This window comes from Anticarsia gemmatalis, chromosome 13, assembly GCF_050436995.1.
Source record: "Anticarsia gemmatalis isolate Benzon Research Colony breed Stoneville strain chromosome 13, ilAntGemm2 primary, whole genome shotgun sequence".
NCBI lineage: Eukaryota > Metazoa > Arthropoda > Insecta > Lepidoptera > Erebidae > Anticarsia > Anticarsia gemmatalis.
In genome coordinates this window covers 6,805,829-6,827,567 of record NC_134757.1, presented here as the reverse complement: position 1 = coordinate 6,827,567, position 21,739 = coordinate 6,805,829, and the positions used below count along the sequence as shown (strand labels likewise).

The 21,739-nt window shown below is 33.5% G+C and overlaps 4 protein-coding genes across 5 annotated transcripts; 2 read left to right on the top strand and 2 right to left on the bottom strand.

The window, feature by feature from the left end:
• Positions 1-454: 454 nt before the first annotated feature.
• Positions 455-2,020, bottom strand: LOC142977913 (NADH-quinone oxidoreductase subunit B 2-like). The gene is made up of 4 exons (XM_076122041.1): positions 1,874-2,020; positions 1,467-1,775; positions 1,162-1,350; positions 455-672 (listed from the first exon to the last, which is right to left on the bottom strand). The coding sequence occupies exons 2-4, from the start codon at positions 1,769-1,771 to the stop codon at positions 534-536; spliced, it is 633 nt and encodes a 210-aa protein (XP_075978156.1). The 5' UTR covers positions 1,772-1,775; positions 1,874-2,020; the 3' UTR covers positions 455-533.
• Positions 2,021-4,797: 2,777 nt separating this feature from the next.
• Rad17 (Rad17 checkpoint clamp loader component) lies at positions 4,798-7,485 on the top strand. 2 transcript variants are annotated; one of them, XM_076121853.1, is made up of 10 exons: positions 4,798-4,975; positions 5,089-5,196; positions 5,294-5,588; positions 5,681-5,846; positions 6,083-6,211; positions 6,307-6,488; positions 6,563-6,724; positions 6,809-7,002; positions 7,090-7,211; positions 7,310-7,485. In XM_076121853.1, exons 1-10 carry the CDS (start codon positions 4,955-4,957, stop codon positions 7,431-7,433), a joined length of 1,503 nt encoding a protein of 500 aa, XP_075977968.1. In that variant the 5' UTR covers positions 4,798-4,954; the 3' UTR covers positions 7,434-7,485. The 2 variants fall into 2 exon arrangements, with proteins under 2 accessions (XP_075977968.1, XP_075977969.1); XM_076121854.1 differs by lacking the exon at positions 6,563-6,724.
• On the bottom strand, positions 7,479-9,973 carry LOC142977766 (uncharacterized). Its single transcript, XM_076121855.1, has 7 exons — positions 9,849-9,973; positions 9,651-9,761; positions 9,164-9,301; positions 8,814-8,954; positions 8,470-8,711; positions 8,244-8,364; positions 7,479-8,165 (listed from the first exon to the last, which is right to left on the bottom strand). Coding segments are annotated over exons 1-7 (882 nt in total). The 5' UTR covers positions 9,851-9,973; the 3' UTR covers positions 7,479-8,038.
• Positions 9,974-13,545: 3,572 nt separating this feature from the next.
• AstCC (Allatostatin double C) lies at positions 13,546-21,148 on the top strand. The gene is made up of 4 exons (XM_076121899.1): positions 13,546-13,680; positions 15,321-15,438; positions 17,473-17,634; positions 20,356-21,148. Exons 2-4 carry the CDS (start codon positions 15,352-15,354, stop codon positions 20,437-20,439), a joined length of 333 nt encoding a protein of 110 aa, XP_075978014.1. The 5' UTR covers positions 13,546-13,680; positions 15,321-15,351; the 3' UTR covers positions 20,440-21,148.
• Positions 21,149-21,739: the final 591 nt, after the last annotated feature.

Here is a 21,739-nt window from a genome sequence, read left to right as displayed (position 1 = left end):
ACCAAGTATAGTATAATAAGGTAGGTATATTATACCCTGGCCTCTGTTTGTCCCTACTAAATCCGATCTTGTTTATTATTTCGCCAAATCTAAACTAGTTTTGAGTGCAAATTGCAGGTTTTGACTGACACTCTTTGTTAAAAGTACTTTTAACTGCAATGAAGTATCAGTCAAAAGCATTATCAACCAGTGAGATGTGATTGATGTGTATGATTGATACTTTTGACCAACCTCATCAGTCAAAATTAGTTTTGACTGATTTTGCTAGTCAATAGTAATTTTGACTGGTTAAGAGTTTTGACTGCAACAAATATATTTAATTCACTTGCCAGACTATGGCGTTGCTTGTATCACCTTCCTTTAAACATGTTCTTTCCCAGTATACTATCATCTTACCAAAATACATACCTATTCAAGTTCATAAGTAAAACCAATCGGAAAGAAAAAAACAATGGATGCTTCAACTACAGCATTTATTTACTGCAACAAAGGGATAAATTTACATTAATATAAAATCGTCTACTATTGATTATTTACTTCCTGTACCATACTTGAATGGTTTTCATTCTCTTTACTTTCTTCTGTAATTGGAGAACTCCATAGAGCAAAGCCTCAGCTGTTGGTGGACATCCTGGCACATAAATATCAACAGGTACAATGCGGTCACAGCCTCTGAAAATTAAATTCATCCATTCAGCACAATAGCTAATTAAGTTCAATATACTGATGAATAAGAATTCATTTTCAAGATCAAGGGTAATTGGTTAACACATTCGCTGCCCCTGACGCGTCTGTGCGTTTCACAATGCAACAACTCGGTGCCACTAAAATCCACTGGGCACTGAACGTGTTTAAAAGTATTTAAGTCCATCAAACTGTTACTCCATTTAACTCTCTCTAGTGACACTCCACTAGATTAAAATGATAGAATGTAACCTCAGTTTCATTCTGAAGTAATTAGACAAAAACAGCAGTACCTACAATGTTCAAGGCATGGAGACCAATGATTATCAATAATACTGAATCAGTTTAGCCATTTTACATGCTATGAAAAAATAAGTTACTGATTAAAAAAAAAACTACTTTCCTGATTTTCTTAATAAGATAATGAAATAGTCAGTTTAAGACAATAGTTATATAATAATTAATATAATTTCTCACCTTACAACTGAATAAGAGTAATGATAGTATCCACCACCATTAGCACAGCTGCCCATAGAAATAACCCATCGTGGGTCAGGCATCTGGTCATAAACTTTCCTCAATGCAGGTGCCATTTTGTTAGTCAAGGTGCCTGCCACAATCATGACATCAGCTTGACGAGGAGAAGCACGGAAAACCACACCATACCTATAACAAAAAAATACAGTTTATTAAAAAATGGAAACAAGTCAAAGATATAGCTGAGAAATCAAAGCTTGTGCCATACATAGGTTCAAAACAAGAATGTTTTACACTGTTAATACCTGTCCATGTCGTAGCGAGGAGCAGCAATGTGCATCATCTCTACAGCACAGCAGGCCAGACCGAAAGTCATAGGCCAGATAGAACCCTTCCTTCCCCAATTCAATAAGTCGTCAAGTCGCGCCACTGCCATCTCAGCCATATTAGTCGCATCTTGAAAAGGTGAGTAGGGACGTCTTTCATTAGGGTTTGGAGCAGGTAAATGGGTTTGACGAATCTGATCTACAGCAGGCACAATTGCTCCCTTTTTGACAACAGACAAAAGCGTAGAAGGAGCTGCGGCTCCCAAAGCTTTAATCGCCTGCATCGTTCTGAAAAACACATAAACACAAGACCACACTTCATTATTATAATAAGAAAAACTTAAAGTTATGTTCGTAAAGTCGCTTAGTAGAAATAATGCACTCACAATATCAATTCATGAAACAACGCTAATTCGAGTAGATATTTTATACGTAATTGCTCTTAAACCTAAAAGATAGAAAATATTCTATCAACTTGCCAAATTATTTTACGTAATTCGATGGTGCGTTTATGAATCTCATATGTCTAAAATGTTGTTTGCTTTTAATAGGTTGTAAATATTGTGTGTAAATGTACATACGTGAGATAACATAATGAATTACATTTAATATTAAAAAATTCAGTGTTTTAAATTTAGTTTTATTTAAAAAGAAATAGAGTAGGAAACAGTTTATAAAAAAATACTTATCAAAAACCACCTTTGCAAATTTGCAGATACTGTCATATTAACAAGAGTTTCGTTCGGTAACCACCTGCAAAAGACTGATATTGGAACTAATTAGTCAGGTTTAAGGTTTTATCATTAATGTGTTTATTTTACTATTGATAGTTGTTTCACAACTGCTACTGAAAAACAAAAAAACTTCAATAAATAGGTATTATTAACACAGGTATAGTTCCATTAACATTTAAAATAATTAATGTCAGGATAAAGGAGCCCATTCATTCTCCTTTATTAGACAACCTGGTCCTTCGCACGCAATAGGATAACCGTGGCTATGTAGGATTCGATTTCTGGCGCTTATTTACGTCACTATTTCCAATTTGCTTTGTCTTATACCGTAAAACGGGGTGAATAGAAACAATTTTCAACTTTGTCCTAAAAATTTGTTGCGAATAACTTGTTATTTTTATTGTCGGGTTATTTTATATCATATCCGGCGCCATGAAGAAAGAGCTAAAACCATATTTGTCGAAAAATATGCATAATTTTACGATATTTCCTTAAAAAAATGGTCAATTTCTATTCACCCAGCGATAGGGGTAAATCGAAACGACCAAAGGGGTGAATGGAAAAACTGTTAGGGCTGCCAAAGACGACTTATCCAACATGCTGAAAAGGGAGGTTGTGTGTTTAAAAATTGAAATAACCGTTGATAATTACACAAGCTGACCCGCGCAACTTCGCTTGCGTCACATAAGAGAGAATGGGTCAAAATTGTCCCCGTTTTGTAACATTTTTCACCCGTACTCTGCTCCTATTGGTAGCAGCGTGATGATATATAGCCTATAACCTTCCTCGATAAATGGACTATCTAACACTGAAAGAATTTTTCAAATCGGACCAGTAGTTCCTGAGATTAGCGCGTTCAAACAAACAAACAAACAAACAAACTCTTCAGCTTTATAATATTAGTATAGATTAGTATAGATTAACTCAAAAAATAAAACAGGATAACCTAACTAACTTTCATACTATATGCAGTAGTTTGCCGTTATAACTTTGATACAATGATAATTGTGAATTTCAGAAGATTAATAACTAATAATTTTTCATTGTTTATGTTAATTTTTTTTTACAGTTTTTGACAACCCTATTTATTAATCTCTATTGACCCCTCACTCGTTTCTATTCACCCCTTACGCGTTTCTATTGAACCCTGCTATGTTTCCATTTACCCCATACTATAGTTCTATTCACCCTTCAAACGATTCTATTCACCCCGTTTATACAAAAAACTGACTATTTCTGTGATTTAAACATATTTTTTAGGTTTAAAAACGTTTTTTCATTTAACAATATTGTATCTTTATAGATTAATATACACCTAAAGAGATAAACACTTCAAACAACTCATTAGAAAAGAAATCCCACTTTAAATCCAAAGTTTTGGAGGTCGATATTAAGGCATTCGAGGACGGTTGTCTTTGAAGCATTTTTTTGGGTATAAATATCATTTTAAACATTTAAACAATTATGACACCGCAGAGAAGTAATATCGACGTGTAATCATTTCAAATTTGAACTAAATTCTTCAACGAGAAGTACTCAAATATTAGCCTTGAAAACTTTCCTGATTTTTTTTCTATTCACCCCGCGAATTCTATTCACCCCGTTTTACGGTACTGTTGATTCGGGGTGTATGCAGCGATTCGCCGTTAGGATTGTTTTATTTGATCAGTATGCTTTATACTGACTCCACACATTTTCGCTATCGTGTTTATGAACAGTCTTTATTAACTAACTCTGACAATATTTTCTTAACGCTACATTTTTTTAACTGACAGATAAAGTAGAATTTGAGTTTAGTATTTCGCCCATAGAACAGTGCATGGATCCCTTTACTTGTATATCCACTCCAATGAAACATCTTTATTGACATTGACACTAAACAACTGAATGACAGGAGCAGGAGCACCCAACTGTCATTTTTAGTTTACCTACTTGTTCAACATTCAAAATATAATATTTTGATGGTACTTAGGCACTTGTCCCACCAACAGCGAGTAAACGATTAACTATCGACTATTTTCTCGCTCAAGAAACGTACAATAGATATGACATTCCGTGTAAATAAAAGAGATGCATATACTAATAGTTGATGACACTGCCGCTTTACTAGTTTTGTTGCTAAGCGACAAGCTGTCAAAAATGGACTCGCCCAACGATTAGAACCACGGAATAATAAAAATGACTGGAAGAATCACTAAGAAAAATATATCAAATAAATTCATACTTTACTGCTCGTTAATAGAGTTTACTTTTGTTTAGTTTTAATGTCTGTTCAAAAAACAGACTCGAGTGAGACTTACTTTTAAGAGCCTTTGTCCCTCTCTAACAGTTGCCACTGTATAATGTTTGTAACTTATGGTGGTAATTTTAAGATTATTACTGAATTTAAATTCGGTAATTGTTGTTTCATTAAACATAATTTTGGTATAAAAACAATCAAAAGTAGTTTTATACATTATTTATTACTCTTGATGCACACTAAGGATAGTTTGTATCTTGAAAATGTTATAATTCTTAGTGATCCTTCCAGTCAGTACTAATTCTTCCATGATTAGAACACACGCCGAGAGAGCAACCAGCTGTCATTAAACAACTACGCACTCGTTACTCGTTCATCGTCGGCGGTGGGACAAGTGCCTTATAATAACATTTCTACCGAGCTAAATAATAATAGATAAGGCATAAAATATTGGATTAATACCCGAAGCATAGAATAATTATTAACCTATTGCCATGTCCAGTAATATTAAAAAGGTAAAGCGATTGTATGTAATATGAATGCAAAACTTTTCTATAAAAACAAACAGATTTAACATTCGTGGTATAATGAGATAATATTTATCTAACAGTTATGCTATTTGATCCAGGAAAAGAAGTGGTTCAAACCAATGTTTGAATTTGATGATGATACACCAGTAAAAAAAACGAAAAGAGATATAAAGAAGAGGGAAACTGCGAATCCTGTAGTTGAAAAGGTAAAGGTGCAAGCTGATGTTTACAATATTCTCATAGATTCTCTCATGATACAAAATAACTCTATGAACTACAATCACCTTCTAAATTGTTGCATAGGTCCAAACAGCCGATTTCTCTGAACGAGGAGGGGTTGTTATAAAAGATCACAAAACTTGGATCAAAAGCTTTGAGCCCTTAAATGTTGAAGATTTAGCTGTGAATAACAAGAAGATTCAAGAAGTAGATGAATGGATGAAGTCTGTTTGTAATAACAATAATGGTGATATGCTACTTTTGACGGGACCAGTAGGATGTGGAAAAACCATAACCATTCAAGTTCTGGCTGCAAAGTATCATATGAAAGTAACAGAATGGATAACACCACTAGATATAGATTTCCCTTCAGAAAATGGTGTGTATTAATTTCTTTTTTCAATAAAATAATAGAGCAACTTTTAGTTCAATTTATTAAACACCACATTTAAAATTTTATTTTTTTTACAGGGGAATTTGAATTCAAACAAAGACAGTCCTCAATGTTTTTAGATTTTATTTTGAAGGCAGCAAATTTTACATCACTAATAGATAATAACAGTAAAAAAATAGTATTAGTGGAAGATTTCCCTAACACATTTTTGAGAACACCATCTGAATTTACGGAAGTTCTACAGTAAGTACATTAGATGGTACAGTTAGCCCCAAAAGTAGCTTTAAGAGTTAAAATTACACATTTCAATCAATGGCAAACATTTTTTCCATGGAATAACTTGCACACTTCTGTATATAGGGTTTCAAAAGATTGAGTATCATCAGCTATCAGCAACTTTTGGAGCTGACTGTACTAGTAATATAGTTTTGAAGTACCTACCTAAGTTAAATGAACAAGAACAACTATTTTGCTTCCAGTCAATACAGACAGAGGGCAAAGTCTCCTATAGTGTTCATTTGTTCAGAATCACACACTGACGGTAAAAACACTGCTGCAAATCTTTTCACTCCAAGTCTGAAGGAGCAGTTTAGTGTTCAGCACATTACGTAAGCATACAAACATGTAAATCTAATAGTTGCAAAATATGATGCGTACTTCAGTCATCATATTATTATATTTATCTATCTAATATATTTTATAGGTTCAATAGTGTTGCACCAACAAATCTAAGATCAGCTTTAAAACGAGTGGCCAGTATTATAAGTAAGAAACATGCTGCAGTATACAACAATCCAACAGCTGATGCTATTGAATGTGTAGTTAATTCATCAGTCGGAGATGTAAGGTCGGCTGTTTTAAATTTACACTTTTCATGTTTAAAGGGTAAGTCATTTAATATTTCCATTATTCCTTGGGTTCTTAAGGTTATTGTGCTAAGAGTATTGGAATTCTTCAAGGTGGGTCTAAACAGAACATGGATACCAGCTTAGTAATGGAAAAAGAATCAAAAAGTAAAAATACAAGAAAGAAAAAACAACCAGCTAGTAAATTCATGTCTTTAGGCAAAGACCAAACAGTTAGCATACTACATGGAGTTGGTAGAGTACTAAATCCTAAAGGTAGCTTTTTTTACTTACATTTTGCAATCTATAATTATTTGATTGATTCTAGATTGACTTAGTTAATTATTGGTCTCTTTTCAGTGATAGATTCTGGAAATGGTAAACAAAAATTAACTCACAGTCCAGAAGATATAATTGAACAATTCATTAGTCAGCCAACTTCATTTGTTAACTTCCTAGAAGAAAACTATCTGCCTCATTTTTCTTGCATTGATCATGTGGACAAAGCTACTTCTGCTCTCAGTGATGCTGACTTCATGCTTGCAGAGTGGAGGGTAGGTGTTATATGTTTGATGTATATTACTAAACTTGTTTGAAATATTTTTTATTATAATTTAAGATAGTTAATGTTTGTTTTGTAGGAAAAAATGTGTCAGGAACATGGTTTATATACTGCAGTAGCTGGATTAATGCTTGCCAACAAAGCTCCAGTGTCAGCATGGAATCCTGTGAGGGGTCCAAAGAATATGAAAGTACAATATCCGTAAGTGTTATTATTGATGTTTTGTACTCATATCATGCAGAACATGTTACAATCTTGATGCTTTTACTTAGTATGCAATTAACTAATTTTTTTTCCAGGTCTGTAAGAGAAATTCCTCTTTTAGAAGAAAACAATTTGTATAAAGGTAAAATCCTGGTAGCAGATTATTTAACATATTGCAAAATAATTGCAAGTAAAATTGACAAAACAATACATGAGTGATGAAGTAAATTTATTTATGTAACAAGTCAGAAATAAAATACCATATTCTTATACAGAAGTATTTTTATTAATTTGTTATAGCATAGGTATAATAGTAAACATTAATGGAAAGTATTCTACTTGACATTGGACACGGGATCTTTGGATCTGGGAATAAAAATTAAATGCTTTAGTACTAATACAGTTTATTAGCAAAAAAAACGTCAACTTCCCAAAGATATTACAAATACAGTATTATTACATTGTCACTCCACACTATAACGTCTATTCATATACAGTTCATCTGCATTGATCACTCACTCGTTTCCATTTTGCAAGCTTTTATAACAAGAAACATCTAATTAAATTTTTATTCATATAATATGGTGCAAGATAAAAGACACAAATACTTACCTGGCCACTGTATCGACTTTACAGAACAAGTGTAGTCACGGTTGTTTCGACCTTTGAGATAGGAATAGGATTTATACTTACCTTGGGTGTCAGTTCTGGAATGTGTTATGTAGCTAGAGTACCACTTGTAAACCTCCAGACTAAATGTAAGTATTGCATGCAAAGCGACAAGGAGGTGGAGGTGTATGTGTCTGTGTGTGTGAGTTGAGGAATTAACGGGAGGAGGAGGAGGAAGACCTGGAGCGACGGCGGCGTGGCGCAGCGCGCGGCGAGCGCGAACGCGTGCGGCGCCGTCTCGGCGGGGAGCGCCGCCGTGGCAGGGGGCTGCGCCGACGATACCTGTTTACAAAAAATACACAAGTTAATAAAAATATAAATAAATTGAAGTTATAAAGTTGTTGTAGAATGTAGACAAACCGAGGTGGTGAGTGTCGCCGCGGTGGGGCATGTCTGGGCGGCGGCGGACGCGGTGACGGCCGGCGTGGACGCGACGGTATCAAAACCGGCGCTGCTGTAATTTCCTGCCCATCGATTTGCCCTGAATTATGAAAAAATAATTTAGTATTCTATTCCTGAAACATTCCTAGGACAAGGAGCTTTAACTAAAATATATAATATTTAAAAACTGCAGTCTAAAATTTACCTCCATCCATATGCTTCATGGCATTTTCGGCTTCATCTGCATTGCTAAACTCGACATAAGCATATCCACGCCCATTGTGTGGATGTAATCTATCCATTGGGAATTCCACAGCCTTTACATTGCCATATGTCGAGAATATCTCATGAACATGATCTCTAGATACATTCAATGTCAATCTTCCAATATGAATCCTTGTTGGCCGGGGTGGTGGAGAACGCTCACGCTTTTTGCGTCCTGGAGACCTGCACAAAATAATTTTATGTCAAATAAACAGATACTGTTGTGTTCAGACTTATATAAAGACAAAATTATATATAGAAAAAATTAAAAACTATATTATTTACCTGTCATGTTTCTCCTTACTCTTGGCTTTATCATTAGAAGGTGCTGATAATTTCTTCTTATCACTGATAGGAGATCTGTCTCTATTTTTCTCTCTTTCAGGTTCACGGCGATCTTTGACAGGGCTTTTGTTTGGCGAAATTCTGAAAAAAGCAATAAATAATTAACATCTGCACTAACAGTGCAACTAACTAACTTATAGAATAAATTAAACAATAAAACAATATGGTTATCACAGGATATATAGGTCTGTTTTATCGTAAATTATAAATTCAGGAATGAGTTTTTCTTTCATAATTACAAAATTTTAAGTAGTTTTAAGTTTCAAAACCGCAATAAATATTGTACATACTTCTTCTTCGGTCTGGAGCGGTCATGATTACTGCTGCTGCTGCTGGAGGAGCTGGACGACGAAGACGAACGCGACGAGCTCCCGGAGCTGCTCGATGACGACCGCGACGAAGACCTTGACGAACTGCTCTCTGAAGAACTGCACAACACATTTATTGATGTGAACTAACAAGTGAAAAGATAGAGTTTTTAAATAATACTACAAGCTACATGTTCGATTCTAGTAAATGGAGGTCTAGCAATCAAACATATCGATTGTAAACAATATGATTAACTTGTCAAGGTGCCTTACAATCTATCGTTATTCCTGAAGTCGAAATCTAATTTATATGCCCAATATGCATTTAAAATGCTTATAAAATGAGCTAACAACAATGAAATCCCTAGCAAAGGAAAATATTAGAACATTATTTTGAGGGTTGTGACATAACCTAACAAATTCAATAGTAATTGACTTTTATCATTAGAATACAATTCTTGTTTATTACCTGCCGCTACTATCACTACTACTTGATCCTGAATCACCCTTTTTCTTCTTGATTTCTTTGGGTTTCTTTTTATCTTTATCGGATGCCGCCGATGGCGACTTCGTTCGCGCCCTGCGATGAAAAGACAATATTAATTATATTTTATACTATAACCTGAAGACCACAGACTTGATTGGGTATGGATGCATATTTACATACATTTTTTACAACGTTTTGCGCGAAAATAATATTTGTAATCACTAAATATCACAAAACAACTCTATCAGCGTCGCCGTAAAGTGACCGAAGAATGAGTAAACGAATGAGGTTTGACCGAAGTACAGTGAATGGATAAGTAAACCACAGATACAATATAGTGAGCGAAATATCAGAAATCAATAGACAATAAAAAGAAGTTCCTAGTAGACCGGTAGGGCTCCTAGTTCTAGTGCTGCCTAGTTTCTATGAGAAATATTTACTAGCCTATGACAGTGGTATGATATTTTTTTTACACAGACCTAACGCAAGCCACATGAAATAACAAGCGAAAATTAGCATATTATTATATTTATTATGTACACGAAAACTATGACCATATCACATCTGATTGTTATAAGACTTCTCAGAAAACGAAGTAAAATCGTAAAGACTGCGTGATACGCGTAAATATTAACATAATTAGGATTTTGTAGTTACCCTCACAAAAATTAACTTTGAGATTGTAAATACGAGTCCTATCTCCCTACGCACATTATTTTGATCTGTAGGATGTAGGTATGTAGAGATCAGCTGGCATTTGCAATGAACAAGGCCGACAAAATACGAGATATAAAAACCACAATTGACTCTACCAGAACATAGCGTTTTAAAGCTCAAATATATCAGCACGGCCAGAACATACTTAGAATATGAGAAAAAAACACCTATTTGCAAGAGATTTGAAGAATTTTATTAAAAAATCTCTTTCAACGGCGTTAAGTCAACGCAATCAGAGGCGGCAGAAAGCGTATACCAAACAAAAGAAGTGATGTAAGGATAAGTACTTTAAAAGCAAATGTCCGCTCGATTGATTGTATACTTGGGTAATCACTCTTGAGATGCTAGTAACAGTTAAGTGACCGAAATGATTAGCTATAGGCCCCTCGTGGTGCGACATGACCCGCACATTAGCACAATGGGACGCTTGTGTTGCATTTACGAGCTCGCCCTCCCTCGATTATTCTGCGACCTCTTCAGCCCTTCCTCATAATAATATTAACACACCTTTCAACTACTAACAACAAAATATGCAGGAGAGCATTTATTAAATCGGATGCATATTTTTTTATTGTGTTATATCGTTTTCGTTTGTTTTAATACCATAAAATGTATAGGTGTTTGGTATATAATAAGTAGGTACTACTTAGTAGGTAGAGTCATGGATAGACGTAGTCACGCCTCTTTTTTTTAAGTTTTTGTTAAATGGAGTCTGTTAAATGTTATCTATATTAAATTATCAGAAGTGATAATATTAGTCCTTGCAGGGTCCTGCTTTATGACAGGTTAAGAACACTCTTTAGAGGAAAAATATACTTAATTAGCTTGTACACTATACACTGCAAGGTAAAGGAAGGTAACCTCTTGTAATGAGAGAGGTATAAGAATGATGTCCAAATTTTGAATTCTCGACCATTAATGCGGGAAGGGAGTACTTATAGAACTAGGCCCGCTATCACTGCTGTTCCTATACATTCTATATGCATATGTTGTAAAAGATTATATATTTCTCACGATAAAGCCACCATTACGCAGATTCTTATCGCTTATTGATGGCGGCACTTTATGGTTTCCACTCCAGCATGTGTTCATGGAACACTTAATATTCAAACTATGTCATTACACGTAGAGAGTAGTTTTCACTAATCCTGCCATTGATAAAATGAGTTTTATTAAAATGGCTCTTGAGTGCTTAATATCCGCTGCATGAAAACAATGAGCTATTTACAGATAAGTACCTACGTAGGTACTTTAGTTATGTAATCTATTAGGTTATTCAATGTTTAACTCCTCTCTTATTTGGAGACGAGGTAGGTACTTGTCCAGAAATGGCGCAGTACAACAAAAGTTATTTAAAACGCAGTAGAGTAAAAAAAAGTGACTCTGATATCACAGCCAATACAGCCTGTTTCCGATCTATCTACGCCTCAAATATGACGTATTTAAACTAAATAGAACGGTGTAACACTGTAACTAGTTGAAAATTAATAAGGAGCGCTTTGCTTACAAATCTCGTCGGACCCATTTTTCCGTTACCAATTATTTAAATGATTATTAGAATATTAATAAATGGTAGTTCGGGGGTTGGTAATTTGCCTGGTTTTGTCTTTTTATTACTTGTGAGTAACATTGCGAATAGCGAAATATGGGTGTATTTTTTAAGTCTCTCCCTGCACCTTCCGGTGAAACAGTCGACATGTTATGTTATCTATAGATAATATACTGTCCTCATAACTCCATTTATTTTTTCATTATTCACAACAACGAAGATTTAACCACAGTTTACTATTTCTGCCCACATTTGTGATACGTGAGGGATGATTAAATTCTTCCCCGGAAAGTTTGTAGCATAAACTAGAGTTTTCTGAGCAATAAATATGTACAAGATAAGAACATTATGATTGTGTTAACTTAGCTTGCTAAGTTCATTTTAATAACAAGAGTTAATAGTAGCCTTTTTTCTTGCTTGACCCATTTTTGATGCTGCTGCTCTGATGGCTTGATGATTGGTTGAGATTTATACTTTTTTGTTTTAGCGACGTGCTTATTTTTCTTTTTTAGAAAACTTAGATTAAAGTCAGAATTAAAAAAATGTATCCGAACTAGCTACAAGCAGTTTAGTTACATAGTAAGTAATAATATAGTATAGTTCCTATATAGAATAAAAGTAATAAATATAGTTAAATATAGGTCTGAAATAACTAGGATTATATTATTTTTTAAGCTAAAACTAAAATGATTATAATAATTAAATAATAAGATTAAAAACCTGAATCGGACGATGTTCATAGATACTTACAAACATTAAAATTCATCTCAGTCTCAATATTGGGAATCCATTGATAAATATTTAGGTAAAGCAAAGAAAATTCGATACAAATAAAATGTAACGATGCATCATGCAAATATATTGTTATGTTCATTGTTATTTTCATGAAAAGGTGTATGAGCGAGTCAATGCCTTCACAGTTTAAGTAGTATAAAGTAAATCTTGGAATAGAGGGCACAGAGCTATGGCCCTTGTAAGGTTGTAATACCCTTGCCCACCTTTATGCCCACACTTTTTGAATAAACTTGCCCATTGTCCAGATAAAAAATGGATTTATAATGACCATACATTTGTCGTAGGCGCGAGAGTATCAATCAAATATCAATATCTATAGGTAGATACAATCATGTGTTAATAGATTTGTAGGCGATATATTTGATTAGTTACTTTGTTCCTTGTAATAAATGGTACGCATACTACTTAATTAAACAAAGTAATGCCCAAGTTCGGACTTTTTATATTGATACATTTGTGAGTGCTTTTATAGAAAACATTATTTCAAAGTCATTAAAGTCACATTATCATGAATATGGCAGTCAAATTAATATTACTTCGTAATTGTTAAAAGTACGAGTAGGTTTAAATTTATTGTCGATAGGTTTAGACTAAAGCGGAACTAAACTTGCAGCGATAATCCGGCTTCTAAACAAAAAAAAGTGAATGGAAGTGGTGGATTATTATCAATAAATAATTCGTGGAATGTGTGCGTGTCTACAAATATATTTGAAAACAAACAAGCGTCCATGTGTAGGCTGCACAGTCTGCACACTTTGGGCGGGCTTATAAAGGCTGGGGCGGCGCGTTTATCCTCTATATAATCGGACGAGCTTTCGCGCGCCGCTACTGCTTCCCGCTCCTAGCCGATACGTGGCGAGTTCTTGAAAACAACAATTTTATCAATAGTTTTTCTTCTCAAATTAGTGATAATTGTGTGTAAACAAATTGCACAAGCAATTTCGGATTTTTGTGAGTATTTTATATACAAGTTTTGCTGCTAAACTGTAATATTTATTTAAAAGGTTATTAAGAGCAGTTTTAGTTAATATTTTAAAATGTACCAAGTCGATGTTTTGCTTTTTATGTATACTAATAGAATATTTCATTGAATTTAAATACTCCTGAGACGTTAAAGATAAAATGTTTGGATCCAAGACATTTTTTCTAAGCTACGAAGGCTTTATACGTTTATCATCTGAAAGAAAATAACTTCAACTCATAACTATTCCCTAGGCAATGTTCTCCTTCCTGAATTAAAGATGGATAAGGTTTGGAGTTCTAAGAAGAAGTACCTAATCTTCTTAACTAAAAATGCCTTGTGAGGGACTGAAAGCAGACGTTCCGCAAAAAAATTAGAGACCGGTATTATTAAGTATATATATGAGTGGAATATTTAATAATTATAATCATTTTTCTTGAACTATTGTATGAAAAGTTTTGATTTAAAAGAATTTAAGAAGTTAAACTTAAATTTTGCTTTCCACATATATTTTGTAAAGTTATACCCATTTTTTTTAAACAAAATGTTCCCAAAAAATGTTCACTGCTTACTATTTCCCAAACGACTTTCTATTAACATAAAACTTTATACATTAAATTCCTCACAATTATATAAAAATAGGACTATTTTCAATTGAAAGCTTTGAAAAGATAAAAATAGCCTTAACACGAAATAGGTTAACTTTTAGGAATACGATTAAGATCTATTTCATAAAAGTGACAGTGTCCCAGAAGTCACGATACACGTTCAAATGAATGTTGAACAAAACGATCCAGCCGTTATCCTTGTACGTAAAGAAATCTATACTAATATTATAAAGCTGAAGAGTTTGTTTGTTTGTTTGTTTTAACGCGCTAATCTCAGGAACTACTAGTCCGATTTGAAAAATTCTTTCACTGTTAGATAGCCCATTTATTGAGGAAGGCTATAAGCTATATATCATCACGCTACGACCAATAGGAGCAGAGTACCAGTAAAAAATGTTACAAAACGGGGAAAAATTTTACCCATTCTCTCTTATTGGACGCAAGCGAAGTTGCGCGGGTCAGCTAGTAAGTAATAAGTATCTTGTCATCTGTTGATCGAACAAGCTTGAACTACAAAACAAAGAGGCTCAATTTGTCCCAGAGTCTTACCCAATTCTTATTGATATCTATTTTCAATTTGTGAAGCTTATTCCGAATCCAACGGTGACAATAAATTGACGCAAAAGTTTTAACGATGTTTTGTTTTCTTCTCTTAATAAGTTATGTCAGTATCAGTTAAAATTGGAAAGTTTTTAAAGTTTCTGTAAAGAAAATTAGGGTTCGGTTTATTATATTAGTGAAGACTAAATAAGAAGAAATCGAATTAATAAATCGTATTTCTTTCTTATAAATTCGAAAGTTTTGATGGAAGGTTATTACTCAAACGCGCCAAAACTACTGAAAGGATTTTGATGAAATTTGGCACGCAGTTAGTTTATAGCCTGGATTAACGCACATGATACTTTTAACCACTGGAAATTTTTCGCGCAAACGAAGTAGCGGGGAAAATGTAGCATAATATAAAGTTAAAAACGTACGAATTAAACAAGAGAGAAATTAAATAAATGGTGTTATTTTATCAGGTGTCGTTTTGTGTGTGATGATCATCCAGCGATGATGTGCAACTCGGTACCACTGTTGCTCCTGGCCCTGACGAGCGTGCTCGCGGCCCCTGCGCCCATGTACAACGATGATTATCCGGTAAGTGCTTACTTAACAATTACATGATGTGCTAATTAATTAAGCGGTCTCAGGAAGAGGTTTCCTAAGATTTAACGAGGAGCAAAACTTAGAATTCACCTTTAGATAAAAATAGTAGATTTCAATAATGACAAATTGTTACCTAGCATTTGCTTAGAATTCATAAAATATCCAAGAAACAAATAGTTTTTTGAAAGCTTAATTGTTCACTAAATGTATATTTATTTTAATGTTATACCTGTAATAAATTGGCTACATATCTGTTACATAATTAATAATAGTTATTGTCAATGAACAATAAGGGGATCCTCCTTACTTAAATAAATAACTAAAGAACAAAACCGTTACAGGAACGGAACTATTATAACAAGCTACAAGCTACACGAAAATTATCGGCTGCAGTCGTTAGTACAAATGCTTTTACTGTTCAATGAACTGGCCGTTAGTCAATACTCATGCATTATTAGAAACTTTCAGTACTAACGTGCTACAAATTGTACTATACTTACAAGCGAATAAGCAAAAGAGGCCAAATAAAAAAGTGTCAAATTATTAACTAAAAATAGACAACGTGTTTTTTTTTTCAATAGAATAGCACAAAAAGGTTGCGGTGTCATGTAGCTGACAGTTAAATCCACTGTGTTCTAATTCACCTCGGGATAAGCTTTTATTCATTTGCGCATTGGTAACCTCGCAGCCGAATAATATTTAACAAAATAGCCATGGTAACGCGGAAAATTCCTGCTTTTAAAATTACAGTATTAATCTACTGGGATTCAATTAAGTTTTCATTGAAATGTTTATTAAATATTATACACATGAAAGCGTCTCGTAATGCATATTTTGGTTGATTGATCAAACATGCGATTTTAACAAGTAGCAATATGTCAATATATAAATTGAGGATAAAATACAGTTGTCAACAATATCCTTGATGTCTGATATCTCTTTTCCTTCTAAAATAATTCGCAAGGTTCTTTTGCACGGTTTCGACCTTGCACGTGTACCAAATCGTGCACTATTAAAATACTTTCGTTCTAATCATATACACTCTTTATTTTCCATTTATATCTTTGTATCGCGTTTTCTATACATACAAAACAATAGATAGCATTGAGTATTTATTTCTCTTAAGTCCTTTGTTAGTTGTCTATTATGCTTATGGTTCAACGATTGCAAACTAATAGTTACAATTTCAGGGTTTAAATGCTGTCATGATTATTTTTAGACTCAAACATCTTTACCAATTGTTTTACAGACTAAAAAGGCTCATATAATTTTAAAATAGACTTAGGGCCTATTATAAACTGTCGGACAACTTCGCAACATGTCGTTGATATTTTTGACATCTAACGTTTATACAACAAGTGTATGCAAGTTTAAAAAAAAAAACCTTTACGCTGTGGTAGATAAAATTGGGCACGAATTTGACCAAAACACTTACACTAGACAGAAAACTAAAGCAGATTTCCTAGAAATCATATCTCTTAAGAAATATTAGGATATTCGGGAATACGGACAAATTTTGCGAGATCGCTTTAATCTACGGATTAAAATAGTTACCGTGTTTAAATGTTGGTTACATTTGATTCTAACGTTAACGTTTATGGAAGTGTCTTAAGCCTCGATTAGCTTTGTTTACTTGACGCCCACTAAAATTTACTTAATACGTCGATCTCTAGTATGGATTTATGTGAGTTAGAGCCTCCTGTTACTAAGACTGTTTCAAATGATTAGTCCTTACATTTCTTTGAAAAGTATAACTTCATCATGTTTATATGTTAGAGCTTTTTATAAAGGGCTGCCAATGAATTATCGCAAGGTAATCATGATAGATATAACTATATTTATTATGGTTTATTTTTCTTAAACTAACAGTGATTTGAAACTGACTGTTAGTTTAAGTCGCAAAAAATATTATTTAATTAAGTTATAAGCACAAAGTGGTTGAGATACTTTTGTAGCTAACCAACCTTTCCTATTGATATTGCTTTTCAATTGTGCCAAATGTTAATATTGTGTTACATTGCGTAGGAGATAGTCCACGAGAAGCGCGCAGCGTTGGTCCTGGACCGGCTGCTAGTGGCTCTGCAGAAGGCACTGCACGAAGAATCCCCGCAGCATTACAGGAGACTGGAGAGTGATGAACCACGGACCGCACCGCTCAGGAGCGCTGAGGAGGAAATCAATGATGTGGTGAGATATCCACTCATTTCCATTATTTGTTTTTTTACCGACCTAACAAAGAAGTAGATACTTTGTGTGAATGATTGTTTCTTAAGTATGTTCATCAATTACTCCGCCATCCGTGAACGGATAGACAAAATATTTTTTTACAATTTGACCCACGTGGATGCGGTCACGCGTAATTTTAATCAAAAAGTATTCTGTTTGACCACGGGTGTTCAACTATCTCTATGTTTGATTACCAAAATCTGTTCAGATGTTTGGCCGTTAGAGCAAAACAGACAGGTTTACGCATTAATAAAATTAAGATGGAATATGCATATGGATGGAATAGGCATATTACCTAATAGTTTTGCTTTATATTACCTCTGAGATTTGTGTGTTTTGCTACGCAAATGGCTAATTACGTATAAAATCTAGGCGGGCAGCTTGTTTGTAACAAGTTTAAAATATTTGATACATAATCAGAAAATATTTTACCACATTACTCCTGTGGGTGATTATAAAATTTTCGTCACAACTAACGTAATTAGCTCATAATAATTACTATAGTTGTTTGTTAAACATTATAAAACTATCGTAATTAATATAATTTGAACAAAAGTCGAGTGTAACTGTACTTCACAAAATATTTTATGGTCATCATGACTAATTATTAACTTGTAACTGAATAATTAAGTGAAGGCTAACGGCCACCTACGAGAAATAAACGTAATACATTGCTTAACTTTAATTAGTAATAATAAGTATTATTAGTAATAAATACAATTTTATACGACTTTACACTAATACTATTACTTATCAAATTGTTAAAGTAGTACTTATTGCAAGTATATAAAAAAACCGAACATATTTTTACGTCCACAAAACCTTCAAAAGTATCATTGATTATATTAGCATTGAGAGAGGGAACCATAAAAATGATCGTAAACATAAAGTTAACTGACCATAAGAAGTACAAAAATAATGTGATACGCTCTATTTGAAAGAAATAAATAAACACTCAACGTATTAAAAATTAAGTGACGAAATACTACAAGGTCGTAGACATTAGACTATTTCATTTAAAGTGCTACGTAGTACTCGTAGATTGATTCGTAGCTCTTTCGTAGACCCAGCTACGCCTACGTAGAGGTGTTTAACTTTATTTATTGAGCTTAATTTCGGAGGTTTTTATAAGGTAATAACTAAGCTGAGGTCATTATTTTTGGCCTAGTGATATTTAAGAAAAATCCTTTTTATAATAATCATGGGCTATTAAAACCTATAAGGATATCATTTGACATTTCATATCTCTGCGTTGTCACTCTATTTATACACTTCCTTCATTGTTTCTCTTTCCCTTTCAATCTGTGGAGACTGTTTGCATTGTAGATTACTTTTAATATAAATGTAGATACTACGGTAGACGTACCTTTTATTATTTTAGCTGTAATGGTTTACGTACATTGTAGGCAAATATTGAAATACACTTTTTTGTTTAACGGTTAGTTTCGAATTATAAGGAAAGATATATACATAGAAGATAACTGATCTCCCGGGGAAAGAAATCAGGCCATTCATACAGTCACTTTAAAAAAAGATCCAAGGTTTTTAACAAAAACTCAAGCACATCTTAATTATATAATAAATGTGAAAGTTTGTGAGATTTAAAGTATGTTTTTTACTTTTCCACACCAAAAGCTTCTCAGCGAATTTTAATCTTTCCATTTTCAGAAGTTACTAACAAATAAGATCTAAAATTTTAAATTGTAAAATATAGCGTGACAGAGATTCTTTGCGTATTTGTCTTCATTAGCGGAATCAAGGGATTCCTTGCCTTTAACTTAATTAAGCCCAATTACAAAATAAAAATAACATAGCAACCAGTAAATAAAAAAGGTGTCATAAGAATTGTTATTTAAAAAACAAGGTCGATGTCGGGGGTCTCGATACAACAAACGTGTTCTTTTCGTATTTTTTTGCTCAATGTTAATTTTCTATTATGAATGATGGTACGGAACCCTTCGAGCGCGAGTCCGACTCGCACTTGGCCGGTTTATTTACATTAGCTCTCGGCTTCCGCGCTCTGATTAGTTATGTATGTCGTATTTCCCCTTCTAAAATATACCTAACATATTTAAGATTACTCCTATCAAACGTACTAATGGATACGTGAGGTTCTTTCGGCACTTACAATTTATTGTGTTAATTGAAGCCTAGCGGGAACATCTTATTCTTATTTGAATAATTCATCTAAGTAACGACGAGTATCTGAGAATCGCGATGACGATATCCTGACAAATATATTTATAACTAAAAGATACTTCGGATATGTTTATTACGTAAATATTTAGACATATCTTGTGGCAACTATGTGAATCAAAATAAGCAGAACGTGTGCAGTAAATAGAACGCTTAATTGACGATACTTTTAAATTCCTGTCGAATGAATAGTCGCGGTAATCAGTACTTACTAGGATCTGCTTGCTAATATAGGATTCGAGCACGCTAAGACTACGTGCACACGGAGTTGTATCTTACTCTGTCGAATCAGATTTTTTGCAGGATCCGGATCAGTGGCAATTTTATTTATATGGAAAATTTCACGAACCTACGGTTTTAGGATTTAACAGAGTAAGACACGACTCCGTGGGAACGCAGTCATACTTGGATATGGTACTTTTTAGAGGGGTAACAGACAACATTCAATGATAATAGTGATAATTTGTTAATTATTTTTGTTCGCAGAGTGTTCTACAGCGGCGCGGACAGACAGGCAACAGTCGGGGGCGAGTGCTCCGCTGCTATTTCAACGCCGTCACCTGCTTCTAGCTTACACTAACATACTAATTCATTACTTACTCGCTACCATCGTATTATATAGAAAATCTGTATAGGTACATTTGTTTACTGCGAACTAAACTTTGTAATAATAATGTATTTGTAGAAACTGGCAACTTTGTTCACCTAGAAAATATTATGATACAGGGATAAACAAGGTCACGCATTATTTAGTAGATACAAGTTTGCTTGATATACGAGTATGACACTATGAGGTAAGGCGATGAGACGAGAGAGAATAGTGCGTGATTTCAACAATTTCTGTATCATATCAGATTAAATAATAAAAAACATTATCAACACGACACTTTTTAAATTATTCTAATTATTAGATTTGGAAATTTTAAATGAAAATATGTAATTGTTATTTACAAAATATGTTAACATAAGCATTTTAAGGACTTACGTAAGCACTCTTTTATTATACTGCTAATGTTATGGATTTATTAACTAAGACATAATGATATAAAGTAACTTATTTGTTTTATTTCATATCACCAAATTAGAACGCACGCCGCGGCCGTCGTTCACGTGCAATTTTTCAAATGTGCCAATAAATAAGTACTTAGTTATAAGCAAGAAAGATATAAAAGCTCATATAATATTTTATGCGATGTACAGTAATTTGGGATTGCTAAATATGAATACTTATAAATTATTGTAATTATTATTGTATCAATCATATCACAAATTATTTTATTCTGAAACTACGAATTTACTGCCTGTAAATATGGAATAAAATTTTGTTGCAATAATTAATGAGTTTTATTTACTTATTGTTGTGTACATAAGATATGACTGGAGGGCATGTGTTGGGACTTCAGGCTGAGCTTGTACAAACAGATGAAGCCGGTCAAACTTTGCATGATAACATTAAACGCTAAACACGTGATGTTTTGTTAGGACTCTTACGTAGTTTTGTAGCAGTAATTACTGTACCATATTGTTACCTAATGACCCGTATGGGGTATGTAGACCATAACAAAATAGTCTGAAAAAGCTTAACTTAATATTTATACCTGTAAGTAAATTGTATTCACTTATTTTGCTAATGAAGAAAACAAGTGAAGTAAGTAGCATGGAGTAAGTAGGATATTATTACAATTACAAAAGTATTTTATATGAACATATTAAGACTACATTTGCGAACTTTTAACACCCTAATATTTTATTTTATCCTGTCGGATGTAACAGCCTACCCATTTTCTGGATCGCTTATTATACCTGCATATCAATTGATAAGTTATATGTCCCTATTTTTGTTTAATTTATTTGACTCTTTTCAATGACT

What these genes read in the sequence shown, in the direction of transcription:
- Rad17 (XM_076121853.1), top strand. Translation starts at nt 4,955, where the DNA reads ATGTCCAGTAATATTAAAAAG. An exon ending in GAATTTACGGAAGTTCTACA is followed by an intron (nt 5,847 to 6,082) that starts GTAAGTACATTA and finishes TTTTGCTTCCAG; the next exon opens with TCAATACAGACAGAGGGCAA. An exon ending in TTTAGTGTTCAGCACATTAC is followed by an intron (nt 6,212 to 6,306) that starts GTAAGCATACAA and finishes TATATTTTATAG; the next exon opens with GTTCAATAGTGTTGCACCAA.
- LOC142977766 (XM_076121855.1), bottom strand. An exon ending in CATGAAGCATATGGATGGAG is followed by an intron (nt 8,365 to 8,469) that starts GTAAATTTTAGA and finishes TTCATAATTCAG; the next exon opens with GGCAAATCGATGGGCAGGAA. An exon ending in CGGCGACACTCACCACCTCG is followed by an intron (nt 8,166 to 8,243) that starts GTTTGTCTACAT and finishes TTTTGTAAACAG; the next exon opens with GTATCGTCGGCGCAGCCCCC.
- LOC142977913 (XM_076122041.1), bottom strand. Translation starts at nt 1,771, where the DNA reads ATGCAGGCGATTAAAGCTTTGGGAGCCGCAGCTCCTTCTACGCTTTTG. An exon ending in CCTCGCTACGACATGGACAG is followed by an intron (nt 1,351 to 1,466) that starts GTATTAACAGTG and finishes TTTTTGTTATAG; the next exon opens with GTATGGTGTGGTTTTCCGTG. An exon ending in TACTCTTATTCAGTTGTAAG is followed by an intron (nt 673 to 1,161) that starts GTGAGAAATTAT and finishes TTTAATTTTCAG; the next exon opens with AGGCTGTGACCGCATTGTAC.
- AstCC (XM_076121899.1), top strand. Translation starts at nt 15,352, where the DNA reads ATGATGTGCAACTCGGTACCACTGTTGCTCCTGGCCCTGACGAGCGTG. An exon ending in TGTACAACGATGATTATCCG is followed by an intron (nt 15,439 to 17,472) that starts GTAAGTGCTTAC and finishes TACATTGCGTAG; the next exon opens with GAGATAGTCCACGAGAAGCG. An exon ending in AGGAGGAAATCAATGATGTG is followed by an intron (nt 17,635 to 20,355) that starts GTGAGATATCCA and finishes TTTTGTTCGCAG; the next exon opens with AGTGTTCTACAGCGGCGCGG.